At 44.0% G+C, this 22,889-nt stretch overlaps 1 protein-coding gene across 1 annotated transcript in view; it reads left to right on the top strand.

Annotated features, from left to right (window-relative positions):
* Positions 1 to 22,889, top strand: part of LOC138300898 (protein-arginine deiminase type-3-like) — a 624,978-nt gene that overhangs the window by 513,899 nt on the left and 88,190 nt on the right. The window contains exon 13 of the mRNA XM_069240758.1: positions 21,988 to 22,081. Within this exon, the coding sequence (XP_069096859.1) occupies positions 21,988 to 22,081 (94 nt within the window). The remainder of the gene's footprint in view (positions 1 to 21,987; positions 22,082 to 22,889) is intronic.

Here is a 22,889-nt window from a genome sequence, read left to right on the forward strand (position 1 = left end):
CTCTGCCCTATTTTGTGCTGTTTATTTCACTATCGGGTCATGCAGGGACCTATTTTGGGGTTGTCCTTACATTTTGCATGGGGTGTGGAGGTGCAGTGTGGGTGCAGTAGTGCCATTGTGATTCCTTGCAGGGGTAGGTGGTTGTGCACAGGGGGAGGGATGTGGGCCTGTTAATGGGTTTGTGGCCATGCATGGTGACTGGATGTAGTGATTGTGGCCTGGGTGGGGTAGTGGTGGTAGTTGGAGGGGTGGGGTGGTACATGCATTACAGGTGTGGTGGATATGAAGTAATTTTAGATGACTTACCCGAGTCCAGTCCTTCAGTGAGTACAGTGAGGCCCTCAGGGTGCATGATAGCCAGTACCTTCTCCCAGTCGGTGTAGTAGGGGTCCTCCCCCAGTCTTCTGTACCGCAATGTTTTGCCTGGATTCCATGGACCTCACCTTTCAGCGCAGGTCATTCCATCTCTTGCGGATGTGAGTGGATGGTTTCCCACTGCGTTGACCTTCTTTACTATAGTCTGCCATAACTCCATCTTCCTGGCGATGGGTGTGTGCTGGACCTGTGCCCTGAAGATTTGTGGCTCGACCTTCAGTATTTCGTCCACCAGTGTTCTTAGCTCCCTATCTGTGAAGTGGGGGTGCTTAGCGTGTGCCATGGTGTGTGTTGTGGGTGGTGTGTTGTAGGATTATTGGTGAGGGTACTGTTTTGTGGTTGGGTGTGTGACTCAGTTTCTGGGTTTGTGTTGTCAATCTCAGTTGTCCTATTGGCGATGCAAAGGATTGTGGGGTTTGTATGTGAGTGTTTTATAGTGTTGCGGATGTGTGTCAGGTGTGTGGGTTTCAAACTTGCCAATGTGCGCATTCCTTGCTGTTGGATCCAATTGCTGCCATACCGCCAATGGTCGTTCGATATCCACTATTCGGCGCGCCGATTTGTGCATCATTATTTGGAGGGCGGAAGATTTGTCTGCTTGGCAGTGGCGGGGTGGGGTGTGCAGTCTTTCTGCCATCAAGGGCCCTGGCGGTGGCTGGAGGTTGCAGAATTTTTGAAAGTTTCTAGTTTTCACATTATTGTATGGCGGTGTGCTGTTCACAGCCAATGGCGGTTTTCTGTTCACTATCGCCACGGCCGTCGGTGGTGTTTCCCACCATGTTCATAATGACCACCTATGTTATGTTATGTTATGCTATGTTAGGTTAGGTTAGGTTATGCTAGCTTAGGTTATGTGTATGCGCACACCTCACCCAGTAGGATATTCTGGTGCTGAAGCAGGAGCTGTGTGGGCTGAGCCAAAGTTGGAGCTAGGTGAAAAGTCTGTTCTTCAGTTTCTTGCAGAAAAGAACCGAGAAGGAGGCTTGTATGCACAGTGGCAAGTCATTCCAGGCTTTCAGAGTGAGGTAGGCATAGGCACGCTTGCCGGATCTGGTTCTCCATATGTGGGAGAGGTGGGATTAGTGAGTCTAGCTGAGCAGAGAAATCTGATAGGTTTGTGGAAATGTATGGGTTTTTTGTGGTATGTGGGGACAATGTGTAAGGCTTTGTATGTGTGCATGAGGAGTTTGAAGAGTGCTCATCTGTAGATTGGGAGCCACTGGAGCTCTTTCAGGTGAGGGGTGATTTGAGTGCGGGTTGGGATGTTGAGGTTGAGCCTTCTGCTGTTTTGTACAGACTGGAGTCTTTTGACCATTCAAGTGTTAATTCCAGCACAGAGTTCATTGCTGTCGTCCAGGTTGCTGGGGATAAGGGCCTGGGTGATGTTTCTGTGAGTGTTGGTAGGGAGCCACTTGAAGATATCTTGATCATATTGAGTGTATGGAAGCAAGGGACAGAGACTGCATTTACTTGGCTGGCCATGGTGAGTTGGTTGTTGATTACTATTCTAAGGTTCTTTGTGTAGTTTGCTAGGAAGGGTGTTGGTCTGAGTTTGGCAGGCCACTAGGTAGATTACCAGTGCAAGTTGTCTTTGCTAGAGATTACTACTTGAGGCAGTTGGTTTTCATCTATCTGGTGACTTTGGTCATGTTTGTGGAGAAATTGTTCTGATTATTTAACATCTTTTCGGACAAAGAGGGTATGAGCTGGGTGTCATCAGCCTAGGATACGATGTTGAGTCCATGGCCAGGATGATGCTGGTGAGTGGAGTCATGTTGGCATTGAACAAAGTGAGGCTGAGTGAGGGTCCATATGGAACTCCTCAGATGAGGTTGACAGTGCTGGAGATAAAGGAGGCTAGGCTGAGTGACTGATTGTGGCTTGTCAGGAAGGAGCAATTCCAGCAAAGTGCAGGACCCTAGATACCGGCTTCATGCAGTTGTTGGGTAAGGATGGGGTGGGAGACGGTGTAGAAGGCTGCAGAAGGACCCAGTAGGGTGAGGACAGCGGTGTCACTGCTGTCCATTATGAGCCCCTGGGCCCAATTTATCCTTAATACCAAAACAAATTCTCTAGTTCTCTATTTCAAGTGTACTCTAACAATAGTGGAACCAAGTGTGTCCAATAAACCTCAATATCACAGTGGTAAAGTAGGAACAAATTTATCGACTTAGCTCCTCCCCAAAATCACTCTAAAACCCACAGGTTTTGCATTCAGAGGCTTTTTAATGACTGGTCGGTGTATCTGAGCTTTTGGTTTCACAAGTAGTTGTGCGGGTACACAGACCCACTTTCATTGCCGGTGCTTTGCTACCTAAGGGGAGCCAGGCAGAAACAGGTCCCTCCATAATCCCTTCTACATGGTCTGTCCACCCGTGCCCCCACCACCTCACCGGCGCAGCCGCCTAGCTCCCAGTAAGGCAGGCACAGAAGTGAAGGTACAGAGGCCTGCATGTGGCAGTAGAAGGCAGGTCAAGTTAAAGGAATGTGGGAGGTCGAGCAGCCAATAGCCAGCAGTAAAAAGACTTGCCTCAGGCAAGAGAAGGAAGCGGGATCCAGGTGCTCAACTGCTCAGTTTCGGGCTCAGTAGTGGAATGGAAGAGCAATGGTATCCTTTAGTAGCTTGTTGTTGCCAGTGAGTGGTGTGCAGCAGCACTACGGTTCCACAGCATCGATGGCCGAGTAGTAGGAGATACAGCTCTTAAGTGTTCCACCTTTGAAGAGTAGCCCTACATAAGCTTTACATAGAATTATGTATCTGTAGTGCTATCTGTATTTAACCACTGACTCCATCTTGACCACTGACTCCATTTTGTGTTTAGCTTAACTTCAGATGCAGTCAGTTTGGTGGTGCAGCTTGTTTTCTACACTGACAGGTTTTCGCTCTTCTCACCAGAGCAGGGAAAAATATAGTGGGGGATGCAGAGGTGATAAGAGTGTACCAGGATGAGAATATTTACAGCAGAGAAAGGTACAGCTCTGTCTCAGGAATGCACATTGGGGCCTGGCCAGTTTTTTTGCGTGTTTTTGACACAGAGCAAGTACAGCCAGCGCTTGAATTTCACAACTTACTCTAAGGGAGGGAGAAGATTACCAGAACCTTCCTCTTGGGTTTGGCGCTGAGTCAGAAGGAACTCTTTTTGGGGGTGGACACACTGCCCATAACAAAGTCCCATCGGGGAAGGTTTCTCCTGTCTCAGCTGTCCACGGTTCCACAGCTTGATGATGGCACCAGGATGATGTTGTTGGATTCGATCCCCATGGTGATGCATTTTAATTCTTAGTTTTCTAGTTTCATTATACATATATATATATATATATATATATATATATATATATATATATATAAAATTCCACTGCATATATATTTATTGTTGATGTATTGCACTTTTTTCCTGCCTATCATTGTTTAACTGTTGTGAATATTTTGGTATCCACACATGTTTTACTGCATTCAAGTTAAATGCTCATGTTCATATTTTTGTGTGCTTTTATCTGACACTTGGGAAGTGCCTTAATAAACTCATTACTCAGACTAAGAGTGCTGCATTCTTTGGCTTAGTTCCCTCTTAGTTTGAAGCTAAGCAGAACAGTTTTTCAGAAAGGACTTCACTTTATCCTTGGAAGTAGGCACACAGGCTTTTGGAATGACTTTGGCATGGCAGTTTTTAGGTTTAATTTCGTCTTAGGAAATATGATGATCCAAATATTACACACAGCCAGACCTAAATTGATATTTTCCAAGCTTTAATGCCAAGCCTTTGTTTGACAAAAATCAGAGGCCCCTTTCCAGTTACAAAACATGTTGTTCCGTGTTACTTCCAAAAACAAGGGTATCACACTTGTTGGGAATAGCACCTTCAGTACTTTGCTGATTCCCCCGTTGCATAAGTGGTGATGTATTTAGCATGTGTTCTTGGATACTTTCCGTAAAGATGAATATCATCTGTGCAAGAAGCAATAGTAAGTTTAATAAATGTGTATGCTTTCGTACTGTGTTCACTTTGACACCTGGTGAATATACTCCTTAGTGGGTCCTTTTATTAAGAAGGCTCTTTGTTGTTTACATTGATTTAGTGTTGAACCACCCAGACGCGGTAGTTGCTTTTTGTAGAGTGGTGCTGCTGGACTCTACTATGTAGGAGGCTGAGGGGCAACTATGCCTAAGCAGTTATGTTCTGTTTACGTATTTATTGTCTGTTATCAACCCCTTTAGCAGTGTATTCAAAATTTTAAAAAGTGTTCACCGTATTAGGAGGTATGATCACTGATACACTAGCTGTGGCTACCTCCCAGAATAATTATTACATGATCAGAAACTGTGCACCATACTGGTGTCAGGAGTCTGGGATAGTCTCTGGAGAGATGTTGAGACTGAGCTCGGGCAGACACTGGACGCTGTCCACAGAGCAATGGAACAGAATTAAAATATTGCACTATTTTCATACATGGATTTCCCCCGTCTTTAATGCCTCTTCAAAATCTGTGCTTATGAACAGCACTGGAATTTCTGTCCAAAAAGCTTGTTGACACCATTTGCAACAGAAGCTTCCCAGCTGAAAGATGACAGGCAGTTTTAAGACTTTCAAAGCACATTAAAAAACGTGTTTTTGGAATTATATTGTAGTTATTTGAATGGGTTAAATGTACTTCAAATGAGAAAATAGCATTTTTAGAAATATCACAAATATGACACCTACCTCATAATTTACTGGAGAACATTAGGAAAGTAGGATGGCTGCCAAAGGTAGGCACACTGGACTGCAAGATTATTTGTTTGCTTCTGGCTGCTTTCTTTTCATGTTTTTTAGTTAAAAGACATACAATTAAAATACTCAAAAACAGCATAATCATTAGAGTCAACATTATACAAAAATTGTTTGGGAAAAGATACCCAATGCAAGTGTTTTAGTGAAAAGTTATGGAAGATATGCAACTTTAAAACCGTCTTAGTCAGTGGAAGAACAATCAGCATAGGTGCTTTTCATGACCAGGATGAGGACCATTCGTAGCTTAATAGAGTCTAAGGTTACAATCTGACCCTTTACGATTCGCGAGACTAGATTGTAACTTTAGACTCTGTGAAGCTAGGAAAGGTCCTTACCCTGATGATTTTTTGAGGGAAATGTTTTAATGTGAAGTAACATAACATGTTCAAGGTTTCACATCCACTTAAGAAGAAAACACAAAGGTCAGTACTATTTATTCTTATATTCTATTTCTTGGTATATGTTGGGACAGGTAAGATGTTCAGTCCAAACATGAATTATCTTCTGGGTGGAGTAAATGTAAATGGTGTGTAGATGTTCACAAGCATTTATATTCCAATAGAAAAATGTCAAACTTCCTTCCCTTGCTTAGTTTTTAAAAGAATCAAGTTTGGTTTTCCAACAGTTTTCGTTGATGGCTTTAATGCTGGTTTTGTTTGCTGCAGAAAGATTCACCCGTGTTGTTTCATATGTGCAGTGTCGATTTAGGTTAGTGGTCTCCACCAAGTTCATCTACACCCTTGTGCAGAAGAGAATAAATAGGGTTTAGAAGTATGTGAGTCAATATTAATAGGCTCAGTTTGAGCCTCAGTACTGACATTGGGAAGCCACAGTCAAGGCGAAGCAGAAACTTAAAAAACGTTCTTCGATCTTTTGGTACACAGTGCCCTGAAGAAAGCACCACAGGTTTGCCCTATAAAAAGAAGAAGCAGCAGTTTTGCTGTATATCTATCAAGAACTTACTTTAGTGGGGAGATTTTGATGCCCCTTGTGGCATTTATTTATATCTATCTTGACCATGTTCTTTTTTGTTAGTTTTAGTAGTTTTTAATTGTTGATTGAGTTGGCACATGTAATACATTCTAGGTGTGCATAGCCCCCAGAATACCCCACCAAAACCCTGCCCCAATACCCCCAAAAAAGAGGACACTCTCCCTCTACCTTCCCTACCCTCGACCACTGACCACCCGCTTATATTGTTAAGAGAACTGTCATGCCTCAATAGCCCCACATGTGGGCATGCCAAAGCGAGATATATTGGTATAAGGCCTGGGGCTTTCAGGGATTCTAGGCAGGAAAGGGTGGTTTAGTCCTTGTTTAAACATAGCAAAACCAGATTCCACACTCTTCTATTAAGAGAAGTTCTCTGCCAGATTGTGTGGTATTTTCTCATGCCCCACCGTGAACCAAAGCTTATGTAGGCAGAGCTCATATGACGGTGTGGTGGTCTGATCCCCAAATAGTGTGCTTGGTTACCAACAGGATGTGCAGGCCTGCCCAGGAATGTAAAGGGCATATTCCTTCCAGAGGTCTGCCAGCCAAGCAAACTTGCAAAGTTTGTCTATGGTCAGGCCATGGATTTACAAATAACTAAAGAGATTGTGTCCCAAAAATCCCAAAAACATGGGCAGGACCAAAGAATATGTAGCATGGAATCCACTTTCCTACAGCCCCACTCCGCAGGTGTTGGGATATGCCTTATTAATAGTGTGGAGGCATTCAGGGATATGATAACCACAAAATAGGATTTTGCAAAGAATACCCTTCACCCAGCCGTACGGGTTGAATTTATTGGTTCGAATACATATTGCATGCCATTGCTTTGCATCAAGGAAGAAGCTGAGATCCTTTTCCCATTGTATTTGAATGGAGAGCTTACATGTGTTTACATAATATTGAAGAGTGCATATATTTTAGAGAGCAAGGGCCAGATTTGCAAAGGTAACTTTCACTTTAGAGTAGCTTAAACTTTTGAGTAAGTTTATTGTTACATTAAATTTTAAAATTCAAAATAGGGTTTTAAAATATTTTATGTTCGAATAATAAAACTTACTATTGTGTATTTTAAAAATGTATATATATATATATATATATATATATATATATATATATCTCCAAAGGAAAACAGCGCTGCACTCCCAGAGGCTGTATTCACGATAAATCTTTTATTCACGGTGTTAAAAGTGTCTTCTTCCGGTGGTTTGATCTGTTCTTTCCACTTTGCTACTTCCATCCTGATTTATATATTGCATTCTGGGATTGTTAGTTAACAATTATTCACCACCCCTGAAAGCAATTGCAGCATTATTACTTCTTTCAGCACGAACATCTCATTGCAGGCTCACTGGGGCCAAAGGCACCCAGTGGCCTAGTAAATGAAGCACCATTGCTTATCTGTTTCCCCCTTCAGCCATTAATTCATGTTTCATAACTGGGAGGCTTGGTTATAGTGTAACAGGTGGGGTACCCCTCCAGATGCTCTTTAGTATTAAATTGTGGTACCAGATGAATATCACGACTATTAGGCACAGGCAACAAAGTGGTTAATAGCAATTTAGTATGGAGAGGGTCATGATTGCTTTCCACTCTTGGGAGAACATACATGGTACATAATATGCCAATAAACCATCCCCAATAAAGATGTATTCAATAAGACTGCTCCAGTTACTTGCCCTGAGGGTGTTGTTGGATGGATGTGTTCACCATTTAGGCTCCGTAGACCACAAAATGCCAACCATGTGATAAGGAGTAGTCCTTCACTGGCATTCCTTTAGGCCTCTATGGTCAGTTCCACAAGGTCCCAGGCAGTTTCTTCTGCTACAAGATCTAGCTCCAGCATCATTTTACGATGCCTTGTATTAAATCCCCTGCAGACTATGAGGTGTTTCTTATATTTATCTTTGGTGATGTTACCTTTAAAACTCATTTTTGAGAATACCATGCTGTAAGTTGATATTTAGAATAGTGTTTACTTTACCCATACAGCATCGATCATGGATATCTGAATGCTAGGCCAGTCTAGGTCAACCCATTCCTGATTTTATGACAGGCACACAATAATTTGTATCCATCCATGTGTCTCTCTTATAAAGCCCAGGTCTTGTGAAAGCAACATATCTTAAATGTTTTGATGAAACTAACCCTGTCCTTGTCTTCAGTTTCTTGTCTTACGCCAGTGATGTTTCACCTAACCAAGCTGGATCTCCTCAACCTTGCCTGTTGACTGCCATAAACATGAATTATTTAGACATTCATATTGTTCTAATCACGTTAATTGGAGTTAGACCAATGATTCCTGATTATTGATTCTTTTGGCTGAGGTTTCTCATCATGAAGAGATGCTGTAGCTAGCTAGTTCTGTAACTGAACCTTGTCCTCAAATTGGGTTGGTGAGACTGCTATTTTCTTTGGTGTCATATAAATTCTCTTTGATCCACTATTACCCTTCAAATTCACCCTCAATTTGAGCCAGGAGTCAAGGTTTTCTGATTCTATAGTGGGCCCTAGACGAATCTAAAAGTGGCCTGAGTACAAGTTCCATGATATTTGGAATTTCCTCCTCTTAATCTCATTAGTATTGTGTGTGGTTGTGGCTTTAATTCCCCATGTTAATTAAGTCTCTAAGAATTGCTTTTATCACGACCTGAGAGGACTTCATTGTGTTTGTGGTTGCTTTGTCCATCCCCAGCTTTAGGTCCAAGAATATTACTGACAGTAGTCATGCAAAGAGAGATTTACCAGGCCCATTAAAGCTTTAAGGGCCATATTTATACTTTTTGACGCAAAACTGCGCCGACGCAGTTTTGCTTCAAAAAGTTTAACGCCGGCTAAAGTCCATTTCTTTGCGCCACCCGGGCATCAAATTTATACTTAGACACTCTGTGGCGCAAACGACAAGTTAGAGTCATTTTTATTACTCTAACCATTGCGCCACGTCATAAAGCAAAATGGCGCTAACGAGGCGAAAATTACTTTAATCCGGTTTACGACGTCGCAAACCAGATACGTGCCATTTTCTCCGCAATAGCGTCAAAAAGCGGCGCAAACACAGCAAAATGTGCTAAGGAGCACCAAAATGGATCCCAGAAGCCAGAAGAGACCCGAAGAAGACCGCAATCGACCAGGAACCAGCCAGGAGGACCCAGACAAGACCCAGGAGAGGGAGAAGACGAAAAGGAAGTGTTGTTTCAGTGCAGAGGAGCAGGAAATACTGGTGAAAGAGGTGACGGAACACCAGCATCAACTTTTTGTCACCTCAAAATTGCCCATTGGGAGGAGAGAGGCAATTTGGCAACAAATTGTGGACAAGATAAACAGTGTGGCAGAAGTACGGAGAACAGTCACTAAGTGCAAGAAACGCTGGCATGACTGCAAGCACAGGACCAAGTAAAAAATGGCAAGGAACAGGAAAGCAGCACTGCAGACTGAAGGTGGAGTCCAGCACCGCAGGAGGCCCTGGACCAGATGGAGGAGATGCTGGCAGCCGTCATACCAGAGGAGATTGTCACAGGGATTCAGGGACAGGACAGTGCAGACTACCAGGAAACAACACAGATGCAGGGTAAGTTGCATGGGGGACTAAAATGCCTAAATGTTAACTGCAAGCGGCGGGGACATACCAACTACACAATGCATTTTAGCCCTGAAAATCAGGTAGTGGAAAGGGCAAAGGGGCATGGCACAGTTGCATGGCTGTGCAGGGGAAGCCAGGGGCACAGCACACTACACCAACAACCTTTGCATGGGGGGTACTTTGCCATGCCAAGGATGTTGGAAAGACAAAGCCAGGCCAGGAGGGTAGGGTACAATGTAAAACTGGCCTGCTGTCACACGACAGCTGGTATTGTCACAACATGAACCAGGGCTCAATTTCCAGTCTCAGGCCATATCCGCAAGTGGCATTTACCATTGACAACAGTTGCCAGTTGGTTCAATATGGCAACGTTATCAATCCCCTGTAATGCCTAACCAAGTGTAAATCCTGTCAAATGCTCATGTCTATAGGCGCAATAAACATCAGGTATTGTTACTTACATTATGAAGTACACAGCAGTAATGTCATACCCATGCTGCACATTCTAGGGTCTACCCCGTGCCCGTGTTACAATAGCTGCAATGCCACCTTGCAACATCCCAACTGTCATACTGCTAAGACAACAGCATTGAGGGGGAGGACATATGTGTCTAGTTAGTTAAACACACCCGCACAGTCATAAGAGGAAATGGAATACTGCCAGGCCCATCAGTGCAATCCAATGTAGCACACATTCGCCAACATCAACATTACACACTACCAATGCTGACACCTGTATCGTGCCATGCCAATGCTATACACAGGCCCTCATTTCGAAGACCGCCGAGGTTACTCCGGGCCGAAGACCGCCAGTGGTGGCGGTCTTCCGCCAACCGTATCATGACTGCTGGCAGCCCTCTGCCCTTTTTCAGACGGAGAGCCGCCAGCAGCCATACTGGCGGTCGGCGGTGAAGTGGAGGCTACTCCACCACCACGTCATCAGAACACCGCCCACCAAATTACATCCCAGTATTCGGCGTGGCGGTGTTCTGGTGACGGGGTGCTGGCGGCGGAGCAGCCCCCATGGATCCCGTTCCCTCCCGGAGGATCACCGGAACAGGTAAGGTGATCGTCCGTTAGGGGAGGGGGGTGGGGGTGTTGTGTGTTGTATGCGTGCATGGGGGTATGCGTGTGAGTGTGTAGAGTGGTTGTGTGAGTGTGTGTATGCATGTGGGGGGTGTATTGTGTGTATGGGAAATGTGACGTATATGTCTTTGCATGTGTGCATGTATGTGTGCGTGTATGTGCATGTGTATGTGCGTGTGTATGTGTATGAGTGGTGTGAGTGTGCGTGTAGGAGGTTGTGGGGGGTGTGTTGGTGTTTTTGTGGGGGTGGGGTTGGGGAGGGGCTCCTAAAACCTTTGGGGGGTGGTAGGGGGGTCGTGGGTGTTGGGGGAGGACTCAGGGGAGGGGGTGGTGGAAGGGGGAGACCCCACTCAGTGCCAGGGAACGAATTCCCTGGCACTGATAGTGCTTACCGCCATGGATTTCGTGGCGGTACAAAACCCCACGAAATTCATGAAGGTATGCGACGTCCTGATACCGCTGGCGGTCTAGTGACGGCTGCCGGGCTGGAGACTGAAGTCTCCAGCCCAGCGGTTGTTACCACCCTGGCAGTCGATGTGTAAAAGTGGCGGGTCAGCTGACCTGTTGGCGGTATTACCGCCACTTTTACACCGACCGCCAGGGTTCTTATGAGGGACATAGTATGTGCTTGGTCTCAGCAACATATAGGTGTATGTGAAATATCAGAGACTGGGTCAGTCCCATGTTGTTAAGTGTGGTGCAAGTGGCATCAGAACACCCACAGCCATTGCAAGGCCTCACCATGCCAATGTAAGTAGACGGAGGGTTGAGTAGGATAAGAAGGTGGCAACATACAATTTGGACAGAACCTACTCCTAGAGGATGTGATGCAGACAGTTCCCCAAACTTCCCACACTACATGTGACATGCAGGTGGGGCAGAGGCCTGTGGGAATGCTAATATGAATGCCAGGAACAATGAACAAGAACCAAGATTACAATGTCTCACTAATAGGAAGTCAGTAACGTCACATTACAACTGCCACAACACAGACACACTAATTGTACAATATCTCATTGCAGAGGACGATGGCTCTCCTGTGGATATGCCTGTCCTGGACTTCCTGATGACATGGATGACGAGCTGACAGACATTAGCTAGCAGACCCTCCAAGATGTCCTTGGAACCCTCAAGACCCCACCTTCAGTCGCAAAGAGGAGTACAGATGCAGCAGCCATCACGGAGGACCCACCCACCACCCCAATAGTATGATATGCCAGCTCCAACCCAGCTGAGGACCCTGAGGACACTGGTACCACCTTTGAGAGGACAGTAGTGGGAGTGCAGCTGGAGCTGGCCAAGGAGGTGCGAGTGGGGATGCAAAATATGGCAGCCAGCCTTGAGGGGATGCGCATGTGCATGATGTCATCTGGAGAACAGGCAGCAGCCATGCAAGCACTACCATCCCTCCTGCAAGGACTACAACAATGTGTGAGGGATTTCACAACAGCAGTTAGGGAGTTGCCACAACACCTGGCATCCCAAACCTTTCATTGTGTGCACAAATGGAATCATGACCCCCTCAGGGCCAACCTGGCTGCCTAACACAGTGATATAGCTGCTATACTCAAGAACCAGCAGCTCCTCCTTGCTGCAGTAATGCCCTTAATAGCCCCACAGTTGGCAGCTACTGAGAATTCTGACTCCACGTCTTCCAACACTGAAGTGTGTGTTGCCCCTTCCAACCCCCACCACCAAGGGCAGAGGAGACGACATACACATCAGAAGAAGAAGACGTGGAATAGATCACCTTCACCCATAGGAGTACCCGGTAGCACAAGTTCATGCCACATGGGCACTGATTTCCTAGGTCCTATGCTTGTTAACATGCTAGTCTTTCTACAGTTGGTAACATGCACTGTTCTCCTGCACACTGTTTACCTTACCACTATGCACTGCAATTGTCTCTCACTACCTCATTGGCAATTCATGTTCCTCTGCACTGAATGACACTTCCCCCCAGCATGTCCAATTACATGTCCCTCACAATTGCACTTGTTTTGCATCATAATAGAAGGCGTCACACTAACGGACTTACAATCCTGGACTATGTAAATATTGCACTACAGCACTTTAAAATAAGTATCACTTACACAACCACTTTGTCTCTGTGTAATGTGACACATCAACTGTTTAGGAGATTTGGGATGTATGTAACATGTCAATGGCCATAAAATGTCAATACAACAATGTAAAAAGAATGTGGGCTGATAACTATGCACTCAGGTCTGGATTTTATCATCATCTATGCTTCTTTAGGCTTATTTCTGAAGTGAAATGAGAACAAACAGTATAATGCTGTGTAAGATGAAACTCAATGTGGGCAACATTCCCTTCAAGACAATCTTTATGTATGTGACATCTGACTATAAACTTTAATCACACACACACACACACACACCATACAGCAGGAATGGATGTGTACGAGTGTATGGACAATTATGTAACCTGTTAGTACAATGTAAGAAAGGATAGGTGTGAGTTATGTATACAAAACTTCATAAGATTATAACATCACTCAGCTTATCAGGGTACACATGAACATCAGGCTGCAGGCAGACATCCCAAAGTGCCCAAGATTCCAATACAGGACTCAAACGATGACAGATTTAAAAACACACCAACCTTTACAACACATTGGGAACCATAGTGACCTTGAGTGGTGGGTGAAATGGATGGCAGATGCATAGAGAAGTAGCTTTGTTGTAGCTGCCAATGTGACAGCTCATTAGGAACATGGAATAACCATGTCAATAATGGGATTCTAATGCAGAATGGAACACAAATGCAAATACTAAATTGACACTGTAAACCCATGCCAAGGCCCTGATCCCCAAGCATATGACACATACTGTAAAGGAGTACCTAAAACTTTATTTTACAGTAAAAAAGGAAATTTACACTAGGGGAAACACCTTAACTAACCTAACCTATTCTAATTATACATTACCCACAACTGGCCCTAACTACCCTAAGCTAAACGTACGTACCACATTTAACTAAATACTCTAAACATCAAACCCCCAACCCTCTTATATGACGGGACACATGTAGGACAACATTAAATAACCTAAACACATACTAACTTATCCTAAACAAATATAAATATTTTTTGTATTTTTTTTATATACACATAAACCTCAACATCATGCCCCACCCACTCACCACAAAAACATGTAATAACATAACACCCTCCACCCCCAACCCACTTATACTAACTAAACTAACAGCCTACTCTAACCTAACGCAAAGCCCCCTAAACCCACTAAAGTAAAGAACAAGGAAAGAGGAGGGAGGGGAGGGAATCATGAGTGAGGATCCAACATTTACAAATTGGCCCTCCGCAGAATCTTTATGATACCCCGCAGTCTCCTGCTATTGCAGGACACCTCCTGCTGCAGCCTGTCCATCCTGCGCAACATCCGTTGCATGTCACGTTTCAGTGACTGCAAGTCCTGATTGTCTATCACAGCAGCTGGGGTTGTCTGGGTACCACTTGTAGATGGCATTGCTGGTGCCGTGGTTGGAGGGGGAGGAGCTGCTTGTGGGGCTAGAGCAGATGAAGTCGAGGGACCTGCTACAGTGGCTGTCATCCTTGGGGCCACTGTGGTCTGTGCTGTGGTGGTGGTGGCTGTTGTGGGCAATGCTGGCCTTCCTTGGGCAAATGCCCTCCATACCCCTGTGGCTCTCTCATGGTGATGTCGACATGCCATATTGCGGAACCCAGCCTCCACATCTAGTATGTGGCGGTACCGCACTACCCGCCTCTGGAATTCCCGTATCTCCTGGGCATTTATGTTGGCAGCTTAAAAATAGAGAAGGCCAAACATTATTGACATCATTGTGAGATACATCTACAGATGATATTCTAACACTTCATCAAAAATAGCACTTACAGTCCAAATCACAGTACAGATGATAGAATGTCCCTGAGGAATTACATGCCAACGCAGCCTATCCATCAGCAAAATAACAGCACAGCAATGCACAGCAGGGTGTGTACTTAATTAAATGATCTGTGCATCTTTGTACTGCTATTAGACACATAACAAATGCTGCAAGTACTTCACATGTGCCAGGCAGACTGATAACTATCTTCAGGATCAAAATCAAGGCACACAAAAACTGTGATTTGTATATGGAACTGCCAGGACGGTATGCAGTTGGTAATCATGAGGGGGCATTGTAGTTTGGAACACATGAATGCTTGAATTACATGTCTGTCATCTACACTGTGATCATCACACCTAGATGCACATATTTTCTAGCTCTATCCCTGTGCCTCGGGGGGGGATAGACATGCAACACATACTTGCAAACTTCAAGGACAACCACGAAGCTTTGGACAGCTGTCCATATGTTTAGTCACTCCACCACAGGTAAGGAGGCCTGTCAACTAGGATTGAGTCAACCATTGGACAATCACATCTACATTCATTTTTCTAATTGAGGACAATTGTCAACATCATTAGATCTCACTGACACATTTCCAAAATCAAGCACATTGATGCAATCACCCATCTGGCCTTGACCTCCATGCACACCTATGACATTTCACTCAAGTGCCACATAAATGGAGTACAACGTGTGGAGCTAGATGCTGCAGGAAAGTCACCCGTACAGTCCTACATGTTCATTACTTAACAGGGCTGCTCAAGTATGTGGGTAAAACTTCTGCATCACTGGTCTGTGTGAATAAGGGTATGACTTGCTGACTAAATCATGACGCTGGCCACCTCCAAATTAATCATTGGCATACACGTAGCAACAAATCACCCTGTTCAACTGCCCATGCCTACAGCGCAGGACTCGACTCCCAATATATGACACTAAAACCACAGAATGGCCAAGTCGAACATGGAACAAAATATCAACCTCCAGTAAAGTCACATATCAGACCACGTGCCAGCACACCATACCTTGCAATGAGTCCAACACACATGAGTCAATCACACAACAGCTGCAAACACAACACAGGACAAACATTAACATTGGATATGACTGGGTCCGCAAATCAAACCACTTCACCCATTGTATATGAGGTGGGTCCACCTGTAAAACATGGAAGGGTGATATGTGCTCAATGTCTGCTCACTGTACAAAGCTTGGATCAACAAATTACTATGTGTGACATTTTATATGATAGAGCACCACATCAGGCATGTAGACACACCAGCAGACATAGTCATGCAAACATGCATTGACACTGTCACTCCAGTGAGTGATAGACACACATATGCACACATGCACTGCCCCTAACACTCATGTGGTGCCAAACATGATTACTAAATTGTGTGCTTTATTACTTCTAGAGGGTACTCCATTTCATCATTTGTTATTATAGGAGACATGGAATGCCACATTCCTGGTGCACTGCAATACCCGTAACTCAGGTATTGTGGCTTGGGCATCAAGGGACAATGAGTTACTGTGTGATGCTCATGTGGGTTGAGTTGTGTTTGGGAATTATTGTGCTTTCAATGGTTCATTATATGTGTGCCAGTGTTGTACGTAGGTTACATATGCCACATTGGCAGTGTACCTAGAGCCGTATATGCCCCCTATGACACCATGATGGCAGGGATCCTGTGTGTTACTTGATGACAATGTTACCCTAAACATGGATTGGCCATTTATCTGATTCAAAACAACAAAAAGATGTATGCTGACAGTGTCTAATTTGATCATCCGTGACAGAATGCATGGGCACAGGTGTTGTTATTGCACCTGAAATGTGTTACTCTGGGCCCTGTGTACCTATATCAGGTATTGTAAATCACACTTTGCCACATTCATTAACTTAGAATTGCCAAGTTGGGTGATCTGTGGCAATACAACCAAACTGACACTGTGCACTAATTAAAACATGGGTTAGCAAATGTCCTACTTCTGCAATCTTGATGAGGTAGGTCTCTATTTGAAAGCAGCTTGAGAATGGCGGCATTCACAGGAATGTTGGCTTGCTGATCTTAGCATACCACCATATCTGTGATAGCCTTCATACTGAGAAGTTACTAATTGTACATATGCTGCACTATATCAGCAGGGGTGTACCAAAAGTAAAATAACAAACTATTTCATCACTTAAAATGCATAATGGAAGCAGTCAGTGGTCCCTTGCACAACATCATGCAAATAAATAGTTTGTGACCATGCATTCACAAAGAGCAGGGATCCCATGATGACCCATTCACTTTACAAAATTATTTGGCTATAAAGTGACACAGATGGTAACTGCACCAGCTCTGTACCAGCAATTGTGCCCAAGGCAAATATGTTATTGGGCCATGCTATACCAATATAGGATTTCAACACCTACTCCAAAAAGCCACGAGATGAACCTGTTTAGTGCTACTGCCATCTGGTAGCATCTGGGCCAATTAGGTTTGGCCATGTGAAATAGTTTCTGTCCACACATGAACACACAGAAACAATGAACTTAGGGCCAGATGTGTCTTCTTTTTGTGTAGAATTTGCTTAATTTGTTGATGCTACAGCTATGGAAAGTAGCACAAAAAATGTGATTGTAGCAAGTGTGCTATACTTTGGCATCCAGAAATAATGCAAACGCTGCACAAACAAAGTAGATATGTCAGTCTAAGATTTTAGCACAGGCTAGGAAGAGCTTTGTACGTATGGCCATGAATACTGTTCAGACAAGGTTTAATGAAAATGGTGACTACATTGGTTCCTTGTAATAGCATGTGAAATACATCCCATTCCTGGTACACTCACAGGCCCTGAATCATAAATTGGTTTGTGGCGCATTAGCATAATCTCTTGACACCAAAGCGGCACTAATTTACCAGATAAAGGTGTCTTTTGTAAGTTTGTGTAGCTTTAGCATCAACAATTGATGGTAATGCGTTGCAAATATTGTATAAGTCAGGGCCACAGTTTGTTCAACTTGCATTTCACATGTCCACAAACATTGCATGCAGCATGTCACAAAATCTGCTACTGTTACTCCAGAGCGTTGTACTGTACACATTAGTCAAATTTGTACTCACAAACAAGGCCACCAATCACCATACCCAGGTGGTCCAACAGGTCATGCTCTTGGGCCACCGGGTCAGCCCAGCGATGTTTCAGTTGGTGGTTGTTGCGCTGCCTGTTAAAGATTATTCTCAGGTGGAACAGCACCTTTGCCCACCTGAGCCTCCTTGCCTCCATGTGATTCCCCTGTATCACCCGGCCCCAGCTTCCAACATCAGGGGGAGGAAGTGGCACACCAGCCACACAAAAGCCCCTAGCTCCTCCTCACCCATTCTCCCAAGACTTGGTCTACCCAACATCTAAAAAAAAATAGGTTAGGAAAGGGTAAAGAACGAAAAACATGGAAAGGAGGTATGAAAAGGAAACATATCTAACCCACAGACAGCCCAACAATACCCCAAATAACAATACCCACTAACACACTCCCAACAGTACAAAGACAAATATAATCACAATAAATGATAATAAAACACTTACACAGATTAACACAGACACTTACAAAACAAAATAATACAATAACAATAGCACACAGGAAACAAAAGCACAAAATTCACAGAAACAACTGTCTGGAATAATCACAGACTTTAAAGTGAATGTATAGACACTCTACAATTTCTGTAAGCAGGATATCCTATTATATCACTTCCTGTCTCAATTGCGATGCATTTTGTTCTATTGCATGTAATTTTATTACTCTTACGGGGTTTGAGTCAAATTATTTTGACACATATGCATGAAAAATCACCCGCATCCAATGATCAATACATTTTTAATGGATAACCGTTTTCCTGGGGTGCGGTGTTGGACTTAACGCTAGGGACCAATCGATGTATTATGAGTGTGAGTGTCATTTTTTAACGCATATGCGCTATATATTGACGCATATGCATCATTTTTTGATGCTTCTGCGTCAAAAAAACCGTCTTAAAGTGTGTTTGTGTTATTTTTCATTTATTTACATGCATGCAGCCTATAACTATACAAACATAGGATGGTATGACCTGCAGTGTGTGCTCTAGTGTACGGGCACATGTGGCAGACCATACCACTGCAGGCCATAATACTCATGTTGTTGTGCCGGATTAGCTCTCTTAACTGACGCAACATCAACACAAAAGTTTGGAATAAAATTGTTATTAACTAGTTTGCGCAGGTGTTGCCTTAATAGAGGATAGCAAAGTTACGCAACTAAACGAATAGACTCATGGCCTGTGTGTTTATGTCTGTAAATTGGCTCTTGAAATTGTTGTTGTGCCTCTGTGTGAACGTCACAAGAATATTCTGGCACAATGTGCATCTAGGAATGTGTTATAATAGGGTATAACCATCAGATGCCATTCATTGAGGTACATCAGTCATGATATGTGTTTATGATATCTGTTGCATCTTTTACTGTGTGTACTTCCTTGACTTTGGGGACAAAACATTTCCCATGAAAAACTATACACAGGATAGAAAGAGGACAGTTTATAATGGCTATGTCAGATATGTAACTGATCACATTTAAAGAAATGTTGAAATGTTGAATACTACCTCATGGTCACTTGTGTGTATACTACTCATGAGTCAGGCTTTTGAACATGCTAGGTAGGTACAGTGTTTGTGACACAGGGTCTCAAATCGAAATCCAAAATTGTTACGTATAACACAGTTTGAGTCATGTAAATGACCTATGTTTCTCCTGTGGCTGTGGAAGACCAGCAGACCATGCTGTATGTGTTCACATATTTCCAGTGGTTCATTGCACAAAGGTGTCCAGTTCAGGTGTGTGGCCATGTGTACCCTGTGTCAGTATTGGCCTCCATGTTGTCATTTTGTTACGTGCAGGTCTAGTCATGAGACTGTGGAGCCAATCCCTGAATTGACAGAGTATCCTTCAAGAATTGGCCTAAAGGCAAAGATAAATAAACAACACACATGGGGATAGTCCAGCTATGGCACTGCAGAACTTTTATAAGGCTGACAACAGGGCAACCTTGGTGTGCTCAAAAACTTTATGGATCAGTAATAGGAAACAGGCAGCTTTCATCACAACATTTGTACACAGGGTGGGATCTAAAATTCCCACTGCAACAGGGAACATCAGTGCCTCTGTGCTGATTAATCTCACAGCTAGTCACCACGCAAGCACCATCAAAAGGTGGCGGCCAAAGTAAATCTGTGTGTGGACCGTCAGTGCACAAACATGTTTTGTATATGGGGGATTGTCTCAATCCGTATGTGTGGCAGTGTGCACTTTGCATTAGTGTCACATCCACATGTTTTCATAGCACAGTCCACTTCCTTATTGCTAGCTGACAATGTCACCCCAGGAGTGATCTGAGATGTTGGTACTGCCTCTAAGATTCCATGTCACCTTCATTAGAGTCAGCATCATCATGCTATATATCTCAGGGTGTTTGACCTGCAGCAACACACATTACACACCCCTTACACAGGACGTATTGGTTGGAAGGGTGTGGGATTGAGTGTTATTGATGTGATATTGAAAGGTTCATCTTCCAGGTTGTACTGCCAGTTAAGGCCATGTCATTGTCACTGTGTGGTTTTAAGTTGGTCCTGTGTGGCTGTAGAGTGGCATCTCTTGTTATTTGCATCTGTCTTTTGTCCATATGTGTTTATCCCATTTGGTCAGGATATCAAACATGACCACCAGTTTCACACCTCAGTGTCTTTCTGGCCACGTGTCAATGTAGTGGTCTATGTGTTGTGTGTCCTACAGGGTTGCTGTGCTGTGTGTAAATAACTAGGTTTCTAAACTTACCAACAAGTAGGCCATTGCCATATTGTCCATCCTGGAAGTGCTGATTGATGGTGCTCTGGCGGAAGATGAATGAATCAGGTACACTCCCAGGATACTTTGCCACGATGTTGGTGAACAATCAATGGTGATCCACAATGGCCTACACATTAATGTAGTGTTTGTGCTTCTTTTTGCGGTATAGATGCTTGGTTGCAGCAGGTGGCACAATCCATACATGTGTGTAGTCAATGGCACCAAGCATGTGAGGGAAGCCATGAATTTGATAAAACCCCTGTTTGCTCTCCTGCTGCTTCTGTTGTGTGTTGGGGAAGCTGATGTAGCGGGGTGTGAGGGAGATGATGGATACAGTACCTTGGAAGGAAGGCAGAGAATGAGGGCTGTGAGATTCCGGCAACCAGGGCACCAGTGGTTTGAAAAGAGCCACTTGCCAACATGTGCAGGACATCTAGCAGCTTGGACTCTGGTGGAATGATGTGGGGTGTCTGCAAGCTAGGTGCCAACTGTGGCTCAATGTGGCGCAGCAGCTGCTCTATGGCTTGCCAGTTTAGTCTGTACCTCTGGATGATGGCATGTTCCCTGAGGCCCTGAAGGGTTGTCCTGGTCCTGAATATCCTCTCCTGCCTTTTGCGTTGCCTTTGGGGTCCCTGTTGGTGTGGTGGTAGCTGCTGCTTGTGCTCCTGTGCTCTGCGTCTTCGTGCATGCTGGATGAATAGCACCTCCATGTTTTCCTTTTTGAGCTTTGATGTTGCTTCTGTGAGTTTTCCTTACGTAGTGGGGTGTTTGCCCCATTTTAACGCCTGCGTTGACCCAGGCATTAAATTTTGGCGCAAATCGGGATTTGCGCCATTTTCCGGCTCCGCCCACCAGACGTGCGCCTTTTTTGTGCAGTTGGATAATTATGGCGCACGGGTGTTTAAGTCATTTTTTAGATGGGAACGCCTACCTTGCATCTCATTGACGCAAGGGGGTATCACGCATCCAGAAAATGCCCCACACTGGGATATTTTGACGTTAGAGGGGTCTAGCGTCAAAGCATAAATATGGTGTTAAGGTTGCGCCGAATTAGCGTAAAAAAAAATGACTCTAATCCACCTCAAAGTGACTATAACTATGGGCCTAAGTATTTTCATGATGTTTCCTCTGAACAGAACATCATGGGAGTCCCAAGAGGTGTAAAGGGGACTAAAGATGATATTATTGCTGCGCTATTCTAATGATGGATCATGACCATTTTGCAGCCTGGAGAAATGTGACATTTTCTTAACCATCTTTCCGTGTAAATCTTTGTCTTGAATGCATCCATCAACTTGTTGAAAGATGGCATTCTTTTATAAACTAAGTTGATGACGGACTTTGTTTTGTTCCTAACATTTTTGTGTTTTTTTGCCTTTCACCAGTGGTTGTTTTTTCTTTTTTTTATCTAGGGTTTCCGTCTTCTCCTGGCTAGCCCCAGTGCCTGCTACCGGCTATTCCGTGAGAAGCAGCAGCTAGGCTACGGTGGTGCTGTCATGTTTCAGGGTAAGAAGACTCCTTTGTATTTCTTGAGGTACTGTATAGGATTTTTTGTCATACTTACACATTATTACTGCAGCTTATTGTAGTGCTGACACCTTGGATTTTTAGGTCGGCGTTATGCAATACTTTTTGATTCTACTGAAATATTTTTGCCGTACTCTTATTTACAGGGGCTCTCCTTTATCCTTCTTCTTCCACTGGTCTGTTATTGTGTCATTCAGATTTTTCTTCAGACCACTACAGTATAGAAAATGGGGCAGTGGATCGATCCACTCCAGCAATTGGCAAGCTTCATTGTGAGTGACAGCATTCTGCCATTTCACAAAGAACACATTGTTGCTCAAAGTAGATTCTTTGATTGGCAGGGGCTACTTTAGCAATGGGTACGAGAATATATTTGTGCATTTAGCCAATATTTTGTTTTTTGGAGTACGACAGGACTGGCAGCAGTAACAACAATAAAGTTTTGCTAAACCCAAGCAAACATAAACAAGCAAACCAAAACATATATTGACCATGCCAGGAGATCAGCAGACAGCTTCAGACCTATTACCTTTGCAAATGCCTGTTTACAGGTGTGGCTGTATTTTCATGGGTAGGCCTTGGGTGATTGCTTCAGCGCTGCCATGAAGTGCAGTTTGGCAGAAGAGTAGCACAACGCTCCACATGTTGAGCTATGTTTGTAGAGTAGAATAGTGTGTTCAATGTGAGAAGTGATTTGGTTTTGCGGGTGATGAACAGAGGGGTAATCTGATCCCGTCATGTGTAGCCGCACATCAGCATGGAATAGTGGAATCAGCTGTTCAAAGGG

The sequence above is a fragment of the Pleurodeles waltl genome, chromosome 6 (assembly GCF_031143425.1).
Source record: "Pleurodeles waltl isolate 20211129_DDA chromosome 6, aPleWal1.hap1.20221129, whole genome shotgun sequence".
In the NCBI taxonomy this organism is placed as follows: Eukaryota; Metazoa; Chordata; class Amphibia; order Caudata; family Salamandridae; genus Pleurodeles; species Pleurodeles waltl.